This window comes from Aedes aegypti, unplaced genomic scaffold (genome assembly GCF_002204515.2).
Source record: "Aedes aegypti strain LVP_AGWG unplaced genomic scaffold, AaegL5.0 Primary Assembly AGWG_AaegL5_hic_scaff_152_PBJ_arrow, whole genome shotgun sequence".
Taxonomy (NCBI): domain Eukaryota; kingdom Metazoa; phylum Arthropoda; class Insecta; order Diptera; family Culicidae; genus Aedes; species Aedes aegypti.
Genome location: NW_018734977.1, coordinates 12,273 through 29,803, shown reverse-complemented (window position 1 = coordinate 29,803; position 17,531 = coordinate 12,273). Strand labels below are relative to the sequence as shown.

The window sequence follows — 17,531 nt, the reverse complement described above, 5'->3', positions numbered from 1 at the left end:
GTTATTTGGATTTTTTTTTTTTAAATCAACCTCTAGGGACTTAGTAAATTTTTGAGTTGGGGAGTGAATTGAATTTTTGAATGAACGATTTGAATTCAATTGCTGAGAAATTCAAGGCAATAGTATTGAAACATATCCTATATCATTGTTGGCCATTAGGGTGGTTCATTTACTTTCCATTAGGGTGGTCCTTTTTGTTAAAAAATAAAAAAAATAAAAATTGAATTTTAATTGAATATTGAAGACAATAGTATTGGAACATCTCTCACATTATCGTAAGTCATTTTCTACATTTAATATGTGGTATTTTATTAGGGTGGTTCACTTATTTTCCATTAGGGTGGGCCTTTCTGTCGAAAAATCTCAATTTGAATGGGATATTAAAAACAATATTATTTTATCACCTCTTTCATCATCGTAGGGCATTTCCTTCATTAGATTCGTGATATTTTATTAGGGTGGCTCACTTATTTTCCATTGGTGTTTGCCGAAAATTAAAAAAAAATCAAGAAATTTTGAATTTGATCCTTTTAGTATTTTAACACCCCTTTTATAATCGTAGGCCATTGTCTTCATTTATGTTTAGAGAGGCTTTAAATTCCTCTGAATTCATGCGCCTCTAGTTCCATTTGATATGCGACATCATCGTAGGACACTGTTAACATATTTCATTAGGGAGTTTCTCTCATTTTCCATTTGGATGCATCATTTTTCGTACAGTTTGAAACCATGATTTCTCGCAAAAGTCTCGTCCACTTTCCTTAATTATGGTGTCATTGTAAAAATTTCAACCTTAATATCTACAGACCGAAAGATTATGGTGTGGACTACTACATAATATTTGCGTAATGTTCGACGAAAAATGTAAAGGTAAACTAAAATTAGTTAACAACAAAAGAGTTTTCTAGAAAGCCTCTCATTGTTAGAAAGGTCCTTTTGAAAAGTTTTGCGTGTGCCGAGGACCTGGGATCGAATCCCATCCCCGAGATAGTCACTGACAAAAAAAATTGTGGTGACGACTTCCTTCGGAAGGGAAGTAAAGCTGTAGGTCCCGAGATGAACTAGCCCAGGGCTAAAAATCTCGTTAATAAAGATAGAGATAGAGAAAAAGTTTTGCGTGATTTTCATTCGGAATGCAACACTTCACTAAGCTGAACCAGTTCGGAGTCCTCGTCTTATACAAAATCCGCTTGCTACTTCGTGATTTCAGATGCACTCATCTCAGAGATCAAGCATTGAGCCTCAGTGACCATTCCAATTTAGTTTTGCAAATTCCGAAGGAAATTCCAGAGAAAATTCTGAAGGAAATACCGAAGGAAATTCCAACGGGAATTCCAGAGGGAATTACGAAGGAAATTCCAGTGGAAATTCTGAAGGAAATTCCAGTGGAAATTCCGAAAGAAATTCCAGAGAAAATTCCGAAGGAAATTCCAGACGAAATTTCTCAGGAAATTCCAGAGAAAATTTCGCAGGAAATTCTAGAGGAAATTCCGAAGGAATTTCTAGAGAAAATTCTGAAGGATATTCCTGAGAAAATTCCAATGGAAATTCCAGATATAATTTCGAAGAAAATTCTAGGGGAAATACGGAAGGAAATTCCGAATGAAATTCCAGAGGAAATTCCGAAGGAAATTCCAGAGGAAATTCTGAAGGAAATATCCAGAGGATATTCCGAAGGAAATTCCAGAGAAAATTCCGAAGGAAATTCCAGAGGAAACTCCGAAGGAAATTCTAGAGAAAATTCTGAAGGAAATTCCAGAGAAAATTCGGAAGGAAATTCCAGAGAAAATCCCGAAAGAAATTCCAGAGGAAATTCCAATGGAAATTCCAGAGATAATTTCGAAGAAAATTCTAGGGGAAATACGGAAGGAAATTCCAAAGGAAATTCCGAATGAAATTCCAGAGGAAATTCCGAAGGAAATTCCAGAGGAAATTCTGAAGGAAATATCCAGAGGATATTCCGAAGGAAATTCCAGAGAAAATTCCGAAGGAAATTCCAGAGGAAACGAAAATTATAGAGGTACTTCCGAAGAAAATTCCGAAATAACTTCAAAGCTTTAAAAGAAATTCCAAATGAAATTCCGAATCAAATTTAGCATGAAGCTCCAAAAGGAATTCCGAAGGAAACCTCAGAAGAAATTCCGAAGCAAATTGAAAAATAAATTTCGACGAAAATAATGTAGAAAATTCCCAATCAAATCCCGAAGGTAGCTCCAAAAGAAATTCCAAACGAAATTCCAAAGCAAATTCAAAAAGAAATTCCATAAAAATAAATCCGAATGGATTTTTGAAGGATGTTCCGAAGCAAATTCCAAAGAAAACTCGGACGAAAATTGCGCAGAAAATTCCAAATGAAATTCCGAAGCCAGCTCTAAAAGAAATTGCAAAGGAAATTCCATAAAAAATTTCAAAGGAACTTCTGAAGCGAATTCCAAAGGAAATTCCGAAGGCAATTCCAGAAGAAATTCCGAAAGAAATTCCAAAGGAAACGCCGAAGAAAATTTTGAAGAACTGAAGAAGGAAATTCCGAAAGTTATTCCAAAGAAATCATAAATAACTTCCGAGGAAACTCTATAACAAATTTGGAAGTAAACTTCAAACAAAATTCCGAAAGAAATTTCAAAGAGAATTTTGAAGGAAGTAATAAAGGAATTCCAAGGGAAATTCTGAAGAAAATTTGATAAGTAGCCTCTAAGAAAACTGCAAAGGAATTTTAAAGGATACTCCTAAGGAAATTTCGACGGAAATTCCAAAGTTAATTCCGAAGGAAACTAAGAAAAATCAAACGGAATTTCCGAAGCAAATTTCAGAGGAAATTCTGACGAAAATTGCGTAGAAAATTCCAAAGGAAATTCCGAAAAAAATCCAAAGGAAATTCCGAAGAAAATTCCGTGGAAAATTCCAAAAGAAATTTTAAAAACTCCATGGGAAATTCCATAAAAAAATTCAAAGCAAATTCCGAATGAAATTCAAAAAGGAATTTCTAAGGAAATTTTGAAGAAAAAATCACAGCTCCAAAAGAAATTCCAAAGGAAACTTCGATGGAAACTTTCAAAATATAAGGAGAATCCCGAAAAAAAAATCTGAATAAAATTCTAAAAGTAATTCTGAAGCACATTCCAAAGGACATTCCGACGACAATTCTGAGAAATATCCAAAGCATATTCAATAGGGAATTTCTAAGGAAATTCCATAGAAAATTCCAAAGCAAATCCCGAAGCAAATTGCAATGAACAAAGAAAGTTAAAAGGAAATTTCGTAGAAAATTTCTAAGAAATTTTCTATGGAATATCCAAAGCAAATTTGTAAGGAAATTCTCAAGAAAACTCTGTAGAAATTTCAAAGAAAATTGTAAAGGAAATTTCTAAGAATATTCCGCACTAAATTTCAAAGGTCCAAAAGAAATTCCAAATAAAATTCCGAAGAAAGCTCCAAGGAAAATTTCGAAGGAAATTCCAATGCTTCGAAAGAACTTCCAAATAATATTTCGAATACAATTCTGAAGGATGCTCCAAAGATAATTACACAGGAAATTCCGAAACAAACTCTAGAAGAAATTCGGAAGGAAACTCCAAAGAAAATTCCAAAGCAAATTTCGAAGGAAACTCAAAAAGAAACTCCGAAGTAAATTTCGAAGAGAATTCCAATGAAAACTTCAGAATGAAATTCCGAAGGACACTTCATAGGAAATTTCGAAGGAAATACCACAGAAAATTCAAAAGGGCACTTCTAAAGATACCGAAGAAAATTCCACAGGATATTCCGAAGCAAATTCAGGATAAATTTCCAATTTTAATGAAAATTCCGTAGAAAATTTCAAAAGGAAAATTCGTAGAAAAGTCCAATAAAATTTTAAAAGGAATTTCGAAGGAAATTCCGATTAAAATTCCAAAGGAAACTCCAAAAATAATTCCGTTGAAAACTCCAACGAAAAAATCCATATGAAATCCCGACGAAATTTCTATAAGGAACTTTGATACATCTTTGAAGAATAAACGAGAACTGATAGTTAAAACTGGAATTGCCTACGTTGTCACAACCGAATCGCGTGTACTATAGCAAGCAGAAGGCAACGTACTTTTGTTTCGGGAATGAAGGAGCCCAAGGCTGAGAATCTCTTTTGAAAATATAAACTAAACACTTTTGTTGCCCTTCATCGTCGTCCATCAAGCTATTATCATAATTTGAATACGTCAAAAATATTTCATTCCTTTTTTATCTGTATTTTGATTATGGCAGTTAGAGTTGTGCTTCACTGAATTCACTGATTATTGTTATTGGAACGTTTTATTTTAACTATTCAAAAGAAAACTTTAATGAAAATATATTAATGAAGAGTTGCATGCCAATGAAGAATCATGATTCAAAACTATACATACAAAGTTGATTTGTTAGATCTGTTCTGAATATTTCCAAAATAACAAAAAAATTCCAAATAACACCAGATCTCGACGTTTTATGTATTTCTAAGACATCCGGCATCAAAAAAAAATTTTCGATTTCGGAAATTTCATGTACCCCCGCTTTGGAGATTTTTCATGGGTCAAAAAAGCCAAACTTTGACCGCTTTGGGGATCCACTTAATGAAGTCCGATTGAGCTCAAATTTTGCATGGGGACTTTTTTCGAGGAGACAAAACTTTTGAGCACTACCATTTTTTGAAATTCGATGGCAAAATTTTTCCCATACATTCCATTGGCACCCTAATGTTCCTGCTTATTGCATCGCAGTAATCAACTATGTTTATTGATTTATGAATTTGTACTAAAGGTCATTGTTATTCTAACCACCAAAGCGAATACATCCAAAGTTAATACAAACTCAAAACGACTTATTCAATTCAACTCCGCTATCCAACAGTTTCCATACATTTTTCTACTACGCAATAGTCTCCAGTGAAGTCAATGAAACTCTTTTCAACAGTCTTCACAAAAATTTCAACAAAAGTCTCCATAACAATCTCCACAGAAAACTCCATGGGAATGTTCACAAAATTTTCCATAGAAGGCCTCACAGTGTAGGGGAACATGGTCCAAGACGCACTGATGGGGTAAAATGGCCCACGTCATTAAATCATTCCTAGATCGTTTCAATTTGTATTCTTTGCCAAACGAAGTTAAAATATGTTTAGCTAAGAGTTGCCGCCACAACCCTTGTACATAAACTTATAGATTTTTCCAAATTCAACATTTTTCCCTTTTTTGCCTAAACATTAAGGTTTTCCGATGATTTCATAAAGGAATAAGCGTTTCCATACCACAGAGCAAACTCATGGAGAAACATGGTTGCTAACTAGTAGTTCTCCATACTAAATGGCATTCTACCCCATCCATTTGGTCATTTTGAACCACCCCCATTTTTCAACCAACTTTTCTACACGATTTAAACCCGTTAAAAAACTCAAATTTGGGAAATGTTTTCACGATGGTAGCTAGCAAATATTGTAAAGTTACTGTAAGGACTTCGAATGGCGTTAAAATGTGGATCTTATTAGGAGAAAACGACACAAATCCTTAAAGTGGCATTTTGGACCATTTTGCCCTACTTCACATGCGCCTCCACAGAAGGTGAGCTGATAGAAAGATAGAAAAAGCGCAAGAGAACCCCAAATCCGTTAAAATCATTTACATTTTGAAAAACCGCGAGGCAGTCATTTCTACTCCAACAAAACGTGACCAGCGGGAGACAAATAAAGCATTAAAAAGGGGAAGTTTGTGTAAAAGTCTGTCACGCAAATTGCACGAATAAAAAAACAACCGCGTAAAGTATCCACCACATTCATCTCCACAGCATGCTGCGATTGACAGCCGCCCATCTCCGATCGCATATTCTAACCCACCAGCTTATAATCACATGGTACAGTTGACAAACAGATTCGATTGAAGCTCCAAACCGACAACGCAACACGGCATGGGTGACAACAGAGAGGCCTTCATATAGAGAGACTGAGCGGACATGCGCCCGGCGGAACTGGCATCGATTCTCCACCAAACCCTTCCACGCGAGGATGCGAAGCTGACCATTGTCAGTTCTCTTATCACCATCGAGTTGTTAACAGCAAAATTCTTGTGCCAGCTGAGGTGGGTCATTTTTTTTTTTCTTAGTGGGCTGAGGTCACAGGTGGAAAATTTTCTTTACAGTTTTATGCGTTTTCTGTTAAACAAAAATGGTTGTTTTCTATTTCAAAGTGTTGAGTTGCTTGTTTTACATGTAAAGTTGATTGGGGATGAACGAATTCAATTTAATTTCTTACTTTATTGGTGAACGATAAGTGACCTATGACATTAGTGAAAAGTTCTCCATAAGGAATTTTGAAACAGTCTAACGCCTGTTTTGTGATTTCTTAGCATTATAACTATAAAAATCCATCAGTTTTCTTCTAAGCTTCTATAGTAGCGTCTCTTTTCATATGTTTTCAGCTCAAAATTGATCTTCAAGCAATCCAGGTGGAAAAGTGGAAAATTCGGAGGCCATTCGAAAAGCAGTAGGAGCTTCGTTGGTGCGTTAGTGTGCGTGTGGAAAGCTTCGCTCGCCTAGCAGTGTGAGTGTGGAAGCGCAACACTTGGTTTTACTCGCTCTCTCTCTCCCGTTGGCCGAAGAGAGCGTGAGCATTAATTTCCTCCCCCGGGGCTGACGGCGCGAGTTTAGACAGACAGCCCCCGCCTGCATCCCTCGCAGAATCACTTGAAAAACTATCCAAAACAAAAACTCCACCACCATTACCACCACTACCAACACCCCCTTTCCTGAGAAACCGTTCGCAGAAAAGCTACTAAAATTGCAACAGGTTTGTTTACGTTTGCATGCTGTAGAACCTATCTATCTTTATATATGTTAAAGCTCGGTGTGAGAATGAACTCCTAATAATAGTCTGATAATGGCGTTATAATGTCATTTCAAACCCAACGCGTAGGGTTGGCATTAAGGATATGCGATATTTCGAATTGTTCCGTCTAAATAGAGTCTACTCTTCACATGTTGATATCGAACGAATCTTGGATATAAGGAGAGCTAGACACAGAACGAATTTGTAATGAATTTTCTTCTTCTTTTTTCTGACATTACGTCCTCACTGGAGAAGAGCCTGTGTTTTATGAGCACTTTCAAAGTTATCAACTAAGAGCTGAAGGGGAGGGATCTGGTGCAGTGGTTAGAACACGTACCTCTCACGCCGATGAGCTGTGATCAAATCCCGAGCAAAGCCCAACATCAAAACGAACGCAATTTGAAAACATATCTTGTTTTCAGCATCAAGTTGACCTCATAATTTGATAGCAATATTTCAATACAATGTTTGATTTCATATTTTGTTTTCGTTTTGCTATCATTTAAAATGTTTGTCATGTTTTAAATTTCTATGATCATAACATTATTGGCAGCTACAAAGAATATGAAAATACACAAATAAAACATTTATCTTGGCGCAGGCTCGTTTTGTTATCAAACTCAAATATGTATATCTCAGTGAGTTTTAAATTTGCTCTCATTAATAGTTTTCAATTTGATTTCATGCGATCATTTTTCTGCTCTATTTTTTGGTATTTTAACCGTTAAACCGTCAAAATTGGCGACATCACAGCATCAACATTAATTATCAATATGATCTCAAACTTTACTAGGGGTTCCCTTTTCCAAGATAGTCACTCATGACTTATACAGTCGACTCCACAGCTCGATATCAAAGGGGCCATCGAGATAGGGAGAGAAAGAATTTTTAACGAATACTAGATTGAAAATCACTCCGTTACCAGTAACATTGAAAACAAAAAGACGTCATTTCGTCTTCGAAAATAGTTTTGAATCCCTAAAATGCAGTCTAGTAACCTTTGATACTGGCCATATCGACATACGGAGAGAAAATCATCGAGAGAAGGAATTGATTACCGGTGCACAGTGGTTTGATCTGGAACAAAAGTCGGCCAAAACTTCAAACTCTCTTTTAAATGACTTAAATTATGTATTTGACATATTTTATGCCACAATCAAACATTATGGGCTCATATTTTTTCTTGTTTTGGACTAGCGATGGGCGGTTTTGAATCGATGTTAGGAGCACTCAAAATCGAGTGAATCGATTTCTTCAATCGATTTTTTGTTTCGATTCAAAATTTTGTAATTGCTTAGAATTTTTTAATGAGTTGTCATAGTTTTGAATCAGCCTTGAAGTGTTTAATATATAATTTTTAATTTCAAACGTTATTTAATCGGAGGAATTTAACAATCATTGTGCAATTTCATTTGGTCTTATTTTGAAAGCTTGTTTTTGTAAATTTTCATATGTGCTTGACAACATCGATTTGATTGATTCAATTTAATCAGTGAATCGATTCGACATATTGAATTTGAATCGATTCAGTAACATCGATGTTCTGGTCGAATTTGCCCAACGCTATTTTGGACTGATAATTACGATATATAGTAAAAGACAATAAACTTGCAACTTTCTCAATTATCCATACAAAATGATCAACTTGGGCAGGCTATATCTCAGTTATTCACTGATCGATTTTAGTGATATTTTCATTGTACGTGAGGTATTACTTGAATTTCTACATATATTTTTGAGTAGTTTTTCCAATCACAACCACATTAGTAATAAAAATTAGACTAAAGTGAAATTTTGGACCAAAAATTCCAAACGATTTATCCAAAATATATGAAACCCAGAAGTGTCAACAGCAAAATTGTTCATCTCATTTGAATCCTCAACTTTGTTGAAAAATTATGAAGTTATTCCTTTATTTTTAATTGTTAAATTACCGTCAAGCTACCATTCACCGTGCATTTAAGAAAAAATTGCACTTCAAAAAATTATTTAACTTTTCCAAATAATTTGAAGTGCACTAGAATACCACTACGTAGCGTGCAATTATATAATAATTCAGGGAAAAATCTAAAACTAGTGATGCATCACAAAAAATTACTCAAAAATTGTGTTTGAAAATGTTATGTTAAGGTCGCCTCGTACCGTTCTATGTCACCATTCACCGTGCGCATAGTTTTCGTCGTGATTTAATTTTGTATCTCGAAGATACGTTGTTGATGGTGCAACTATGTTGCTAGTAGTGTGCGCACTCATTTTTAAGAGTATTCAAATCATCATTTACAATAAAAACGATAAAAAAAATAAAAAAATTGTCTAAGTCATTATTTTTTCATTAAAACCGTTATAGGAGGTTTGACTGTATTGTCCAAACCATTCCATATTCACTCGAAAACTAAATATGAAGTAGTTCAATGACAACATAACAATAAATCTAATATTGCCGAATAGTTTCATGCCTTTTACACTAATGCACGGTAATAGGAACCATATATATTGAAAAGGGTCCATTCACCGTGCATTTGGGTTTCGACTGGAACAAAATAAAAAAATTTTAATTTGAAATAAAATCTTATTGCTCATACGATGAAATACATCTTACTAATAGTATCCACAGTGAAAACTTGTTGAAATTTTAAAAAATTTCATACTCTATCGTTAAAATGAAAAAATGTGATTTTTTCGCGTTTCTACTAAGAGTGTTGAAAAATATCATTATCAAACAGAATTCACATGATTTTGACTACATAAACTAGGTTTTTCAAAATGCTTTGTGACAAAAACTACTTCATTTCATGAGTTTTATCTTATTTTGCTGACAAAAGAATAATTTGTAAAAATGGTATGAATATTGTGTAGAAATTTGTTTGTATGTGCACGGTGAATGGAGGCCGCACGGTGACTGGTGACTTAACGGTACTTAAATTTGTCAAGTACCATTTTATCGATCGCAATCGGCTTCAATCTGTTCTCATACTTTGTTTTGGAATAAAAGCAAGTCCATGTAGGGATTGATTTTACCCATTTGTTACTTTTTATCTGGAACTTGCATGCCAAAGAAGTTACTTTTATTCGATCACCGTAATAAGCCGAGATGATTTGTGTTATTATTTAACATATATATTTAGTTATAATTCAAGTTTTACCTTAAGGTACTCTGATTTTTAAGAAATGCAGCAGATAAGCTCTTACAAAATACCACAAATACTGCATCTTCGATAAAACATGTGAAGAAGCCTTGTGTCTGGTCCATTTCGCAATCGTTGCCGATTCAGGAAATTCCAACCACAAGTGCAAGCAGGTTAACACAAAATATTGTCGCACCGCCACCAAACCGGACAGCGAACAGCTCACTCGCGACGCGCTTCGAAATCATTTTTCAAGGGTGTTCCTTACGTTTTTAATGAACACAGCGCACTTATTACATATTACTTGCGATGCTCGAACAAAGATAAAAAATAATAATTTAAAAAATGTGTCTGCCTTTTTTTTTCTACCTGATTCATAATACATATCATTAAAAAAATTATTTGAAGATCAGTTCGTAATTCTTGCATTTACTTATACTTATTTTCTGCTTTACAAGTTTGTGGTTGCTGTTCCTCTACTGATCGATAATAATCATTACTGATTTACAGGATGCGTAATGGACAAATATGTTATGAATTTATTATTAGAATCAAAGAAAATCTGCACGTATCCATAATGGTTTTTCATAATGCCATTAGTGTGAAACCAGAAAAAAAAACGCGAGATGAAGTTCTCTACGTTTTATGCTGTATTATTGCATATATCCAGTGTGAGCGCAAAATTCTTGAGTGGGCTAATATTATCTAAAGAAAAAAATACATAAACATCAACGTTTTACAAATGTTCTAAATCAGTTTTATTTTATTTAAAATTGAAGCAAGGTTCATGATTTTTTTTCTCTTTTTCACAAATTTTGACAAAACTGCACGACACTTGCTGGAATGCCGCAAAATGCTCGCCCTCAAAAAATTTTTCAATTTAAACGACAATACTGTTGTCATACATAACAATATCATGTACTTTCTCCCTAAAAAATTTGATGTTCTTAAAATAACAAAAATCTGTGAAACATTATTGCTATGAATATTGTCTTGCTGTTTGAGTTTGAGGAGCTAGCTCATCTTATACTTTCTTTATCATAGACAAAAAAAGTAATCGCCTATCCCGATGCGTGGGAAATTACTTGAATGAAATGGTCAATAAAATCACATTGCTTTGATCGCAGTACGCAGTTGAAAAAAAATGTCATTGTAAAATGAAGCTCTCTTTAGAACATTCCTTGACCCATTCAGTAAAGGGATTTCTTGAGCGAAACAGAATAATTAGCTTTACCTGTAAAAGTGAATTTTGTCGCAAATAGTGACTTTTCAATTACCAGGAAAAAGTGACTCGCTAACAGCCCTGCAACTATTCGTTTCATCCCACCCAGATTTTTTTTGTTTGACCATCCCGATTGAACAACTTTTCGCACCAAGGAAGTTTTATCTCTCGGTTAAAAAGCTAGGAACGGTTCCTTTCCGACGTTGGATTTTTCTCGGAATCTATGCTAGATACCTAACTTCGGAAGTGGTGCATTCGATTCGCATCCGGATGCGCCGTACTTCCGAAGCAGGGTATCTTGCATGGATACTGACAAAAATCCGGCGAATGGATCATTGAAGGTAGTTTTTGTCAGTGCTCACCGCATCAAAACAAAGGCGCCACTGTATATGGGAATTAACATTGTGACAGCATTGCTGTTCTGTCAAACACACAAGGCTACGGTGGCGCTATCTATGCTTTCCATAGCGACCGTTTTGGTTATTTTAATGATCCATTGCATTTTCTAACTTACAAGAGTTCCTTGGTGCAGCTGGAAGATCAGACCGACCACATCGATAATCAAAGCGGGAACAAAAACGTAACCGGCATTCATAATAACAAAACACGCACTAGTGAAATAATTTGCGCTCTGTCAAAAGTAAGTCTCCTCTGAAGCAGACTTATTTTTAACAGATTGAAATAAGAGGGGAAATAATTTCCGAACTGTCAAATTCAAGTTCGGACTCATTTTAACAACGGAATTGAGACAGACCCTTAAAAACGTTAATAATGCTCTCATAGGGACCTTCCGTAGCTTAGTGGTAAAGTTCACGGCTGCAAACTAAAGCCATGCTGAGATTGTCTGGGTTCGATTCCCATTCGATCCTACACCTTATCGTAATAAAGTTTCCCTTGACGGCCGAGGGCATAGTATCTGCGTACCTGTCACACGATATACGTATGCAAAAATTGACAACAAAACATAACAAGCTCTCAGTTAATAACTGTGGAGGCTCTGTGCCATGCCGCACAGATTGATTCTTAAAAATATGTTTCAAACTAATAACATGTTACAATCCACATTTAACAAAAACAACGACTAAGTGTAAATACAGTTAACATACAGATTCAAGCAAAACATTCAACATTCAACAAACAATAATAATCTTAGTCAAAAAAAGTTTTTGTTCAGTTTCTTTCTAAGTTTTGCCAAAAAAAAAATGAAAGGAGATTGTAAATAGGTTCGATTGTTATCCTCATCTCCGAAATTGGTCTTCTTAACCATTTCATTCCCACAGCTTTTATCGACATTTTTGCTGTCATAACGGCGTTTTTTGAAAAAGTGTTTGAACAAAAGTTGTTGCTTTAAAGTTTCAACACCACTACTATCTTCACAACCCTTGGCTTCATGGATCAAAAGATCTGAGCTATCAAACTGCGAGAGAGAAAAAAGTTGTTGCTAATAATCTACATTATTCAAAATCATTTAAAAAAAATCATTGAAAATCGATAATTTATTGATTTTTTATCAATAGTTTTTTTTTCGTCGGGTCACTTTTTTTAAGTCTAGTATGACAAATAAGTATATAAATTCATTCTAATCTCTGTTGAAAAAATCATACTATAATTAGATTCAGATTTTCGACGAACACTAGAAAATCGGAGGATCATGGAATAAAGGTTAAGTTTAAGAAAAGTTAACTTCAATTTTAGACTCGAGTTCGGGAAACATTCCGTTTTCATATGAAGTTTGAATCAACAATTTTCGGAAAATATTTCTTTTGGTTTTATATGATATTTTTTTTCTGTCTTTACTAATGAGATTCATTAGGAAAGAGATAGTTTATCTTGGAATCAACGGTTTTGGTATTGATTCCCAGGTCCTCATCGTGAGAGGTAATGTTTCAATCATCATGCTGATTTTAATTCAATTGTTGTTTAAGGTGAAGATGAATCGAGGCCAAACTTTAAATTTTCAAGAGCACGGATCTGGAGAACCGAACAGCTGAAAACTTAATCGAATGGTCCCCACCAGCTAGTGACCAATCGATGAAGTTTTCAGCCTGAACAGATGTTCGGTTCTCCAGATTCGTGCTCTTGAAAATTTGAGGTTTGGTTTCGATTCATCTTCACCTTAATATACTGTCCTTATCAGTGCTGGGAATGGTAATAGTAGTAGGCTTGAATTTCGCGAAAATCACGTGGCTCTCTCACTACAGTAGTTTAAAATCGTGAATCTCATCAAGTAGCCTATATTGGGTACATAAATTTCTCTAAATCAGTAGTGTCATTGAAAGCTCTAAATGCGGGAAATGCAGCGGGAAATAGAACATTTTTCTACAGTAATTTTGGGTTGCCCTTAGCAACGGGTGTTTTGCAATTTTCAAGGCTCTTTGCCTACAGCAGCGATGGGCGTGAGTTTCACTGGCTTCGCCGACTGTGATTGGCTTTGTTTGACTATTGTAGAGTGAATTTCAGATTTTTTCCCAACCCTGGTCCTTATTATCTATTTCCAATACGGGACAATTTAAGCATAGGATAATACGATGGGACAGCTCGTTGAGGTAGTAAATACGGTACTGTCCCGTTAAATACGGTACGTATGGTCAGCCGATTGTAGGGAGAGCCTGAAAGCCCCTCAGGAATCCCTGACAACTTCTAAGAACCCTTTGGTTTCCATGGTTACCTTTGCAGATCTGTCAGGAGCTCTTGGGCATACTTTAAGAACCCTGAGGAATTTATTGGATGCCCCCAATAACCTTTTATAATACCTTTGGAAAACTTTGAAATCTTATCTTTTCGAGAATCCATGAACAGCTCGAAAAAATAAAAATTGTGTACATTATATGAGTTATAGACATTAATCAGAACCCTTATCTGTCCAATGTATTATATTATTTTGCATGCTTTTTAGTTAGGGAGATCCATGTTTTCTCAAACCATTCTAAAAAAAATCTAAACATGTAATGATGAAAATATATTCCGTGAACCAAGGTAAAAATTTCATTCCGTTCAGAAAAAAATTGACCTTTTTAGGATTTTGTATAGAATTACACGATACACTTTCATGCTTCGCATCGTTTCGTTATAAGCAATGCCAGCAATCTCGTGTATCGTATCGTTTCGTTTCATTTCGATATGAATACAATGCATATCACATACCCTTAGTTGGCATGGTTACCTGGAAATCCTTTTTTCCGTTTTTTCTTTTCTTCGCACCGCTTTCACGATTGAATCAACAAAAGGGCAACGGTGTTTAGATGTATAGCCTACTCAGACGACATAATGGGAAAATGATTGGCCTGCTATGTTGCGTAGCGCCCAATCAGTCCTGTTGTTCGGTCGAATGAGAATTCGGTGGATGGCTTTTTCATGAATCTAATTATAGTCTCTTCTCTCTGTACTTGTAGCAATAGAAATAACAGCTATGCCTGAAGTGTTGCCACTTTCTGGCATGGCTGATGCCGAGCCGGATCTGTCCACGTTCGAAAACAAGTCAGGTCTGGCGGAGGACATGAAGTTCCTTGCCTCGATGCCGGAGCTATGCGATGTGACGTTTCTGGTCGGTGAAACCCGGGAACCGGTCTGTGCCGTAAAAGCTGTCCTGGCAGCACGGTCCCGTGTCTTCCAGAAGATGCTGTACCAGGCACCTTCACCCCAACGAAAAAAGGAACCACCCCCGAGGGAGAACAAACTGCGACTATTTTTGAAACGATCCTCGGAACCATTGCTGAACTTGCAGAATGCGGCTCAACAGGTGAGTTTTGAGTTATCTCTTAAGTATAAAAATAAAAATGTTGGAGTTCAAAATAGATGCAGAATTCATCAAATGCTTACAGAATGATCAATAAACCACATAACACCATCCAGACATTTTTAAAATAACAGTTAACATCACTTGTAAATATGTAATACTGACCGATATTCCACAAATTCTGAACAATTCTGAAAACAACAACACAATCCTGTACATAATCACCAAACCACCAAAAGCTACATATCTTATCGTTGTGCGTGTGTTATGTTGCTGGAACGAAATAATATCATTCATTGTTCACTTTTCTGTTTCCCCGTTTTTTCCATGCCTTTTTTATTGGTGCAACGAATAACGAATCGTTTCTGTAAAAAATAATCCTGAAAACTAAACCACTTTTGAAACAAAATAATAAAATCGTCATCATTGTTCCGAAAAAAAAAAATAACCAAATCTAGCGAAGTGGCTTCAATCAGCAGCTGGCGCCAATCGCCGAGGTAAAAGAAAAATCCTAGAAATGAGTCCGTACAGTCCCAGAGCTATTAGATCTCTTGATGGTGTTTTAATCATTTCGGCTAGCTAGCTATAGATAGGCGCAGTTGTTCTGTTTTCTCTTTGGCTTGGCTAAGTAATGCATGTCTCAGTGTTTCGTTTTATCGGTTCAACGTATGATAAATCATCAATTAGTTGTATAGTGCGCATCGTACCTTCGTGCTGTGCGTACACGAATTCTCTCTGCTCTTGGAAGTTTTCTTAAAAACTACCTAAAGCAATAAAACAGTACTTTTCAGTGCTACAAAAACAGTACTCTTCAGTGCTAAAATTAAAAACGGTACTTTTCAGTGCTACTAAAACAGTACTTTTCAGTACTATTTTTCTACTATTGATCCCTTTACGATCCTTGTTTGGACCCGTGCCTTCGATTTTTCGTTGGACCCGTTGGCGAAAGCTAGCGGTGGTAATCCTTCTTGGACACCGTCTTGGGAAAAAACCTTTCGAAGGTCACGTCTTCTTTCGTTTATTAATTAAACATGGTATCAACAACAAACAAAAGGAAGGGTGAATCTCTGAATTCACTACTTCCTTCCAAAAAAGTGGGTTTTAAAACTGTCACTACACGTGGCAAGAAAGGAAGAAAGGACGTTTCTCCGGAATGCGAACTTTCTTCCAAGGGTGAAATGAATAATTGTATCGAAATGATCAATCAGTTCGATGCTCTAGACAAATTTTCCGAACACCAAATCGAAGCAGCTTCTAGCCCAGGCTCTTTGATTCAAGTGAGGAAGCAAAGAGTGCCGCCTATCGTGGTCAGTTGTTCCGAATTTGGGGGATTTAGGCAGGAGATCTTGAACTCCATTAGGGGAATCAAGGTTTCCTTCCAAATCGCAAAGAAAGGAGACTGTCGCGTTTTGCCGGAAACTCTTAAAGATCGTGAGCTTCTTCTCAGACATCTTGAAGAGAAGAAGCACAAATTTTTTACTTATGACGACAAAACTGAACGTTTGTTCAAAGTTGTCTTGAAAGGTCTCTTAAGTGACTATAAATCACCTGAAGAGATCAAAAATGGAATAAATGATTTACTTGGATTTTCCCCAGTCCAAGTAATCATTATGAAAAAGAGAACCCAATCTGGCATTGTTCGGAAAGGGCTTTCTCAAGAATTTTATTTAGTTCACTTTAACAAAAAAGAACTAAATAATATTAAAGCTTTAGAAAAGGCAAAACTTTTGTTTGATGTCCGTGTGACATGGGAACATTTCCAGAAACCTGGAGGAAATTACCAGAACCCCACTCAGTGCCGTCGGTGCCAAAAGTGGGGTCATGGTACAAAAAATTGTCGCATGGATGCTAAATGCATGATTTGCGGAGGTTCTTCTCACGCCAAAGACGCCTGTCCAGTGAAGGAAGATACCACCAAATTCATATGTTGTAATTGCGGGGCTAACCATAAGTCCAATTTTTGGAATTGTCCTTCACGCAAAAAGGTCATTGAGGCTCGTGCCAGGCAGATGAAAGATAATATCCGTTACGATAACGGTCGTTTCCGGAATTTGCCTGGTAGAGTATCGAACAATGCTCATTTTTCAGTTAACGATCGCTTGATCATGAATCATACCCATCAGGAAGATCATAATCATGCTCATTCACAAACTAATTTTAATCCGTCGGGTAGCCGTTCGAATCTTTCTATTTCGAATGTATCTACCCACGGTAAATCCTTTGCCGATATCGTAGCAGGAAATTCGAACTCCTCCCCTGTTCGATCCATGGGTACCCATTCCACTTGTTTCAAATCAAATGGAAAAACCCCTACCGCCACAGGTAACTCCGCTTCTTCGTCTACCGGAAATTCCAATGGGAAATCACATGACATGTCTGCCTCTGATTTTAATTTTCTAACTGAACAATTGAATCTAATGATTGATGCAATGTTCAAAGCCACCACTATGACTGAAGCAGTCCAAGTAGGTGTAAAATTTACAAATCAAATTGTTATTGGATTACGTTTTTCTAATGGATCCAAATAATAATTTAAATATTTTAAATTGGAATGCTCGTTCTCTGAATGGTAAAGAGGACGAGCTGTTTAATTTTCTTACGGTTAATAACGTGCATATAGCA

General features: G+C 36.0%; 1 protein-coding gene across 2 annotated transcripts; it reads left to right on the top strand.

The window, feature by feature from the left end:
* Positions 1-5,999: 5,999 nt before the first annotated feature.
* Positions 6,000-15,661, top strand: LOC110680518 (serine-enriched protein-like). 2 transcript variants are annotated; one of them, XM_021856316.1, is made up of 4 exons: positions 6,000-6,080; positions 6,420-6,541; positions 14,566-14,912; positions 15,368-15,661. In XM_021856316.1, the coding sequence occupies exons 3-4, from the start codon at positions 14,583-14,585 to the stop codon at positions 15,422-15,424; spliced, it is 387 nt and encodes a 128-aa protein (XP_021712008.1). In that variant the 5' UTR covers positions 6,000-6,080; positions 6,420-6,541; positions 14,566-14,582; the 3' UTR covers positions 15,425-15,661. The 2 variants fall into 2 exon arrangements, with proteins under 2 accessions (XP_021712008.1, XP_021712007.1); XM_021856315.1 differs by having other exon boundaries at positions 6,420-6,787; positions 15,368-15,658.
* Positions 15,662-17,531: the final 1,870 nt, after the last annotated feature.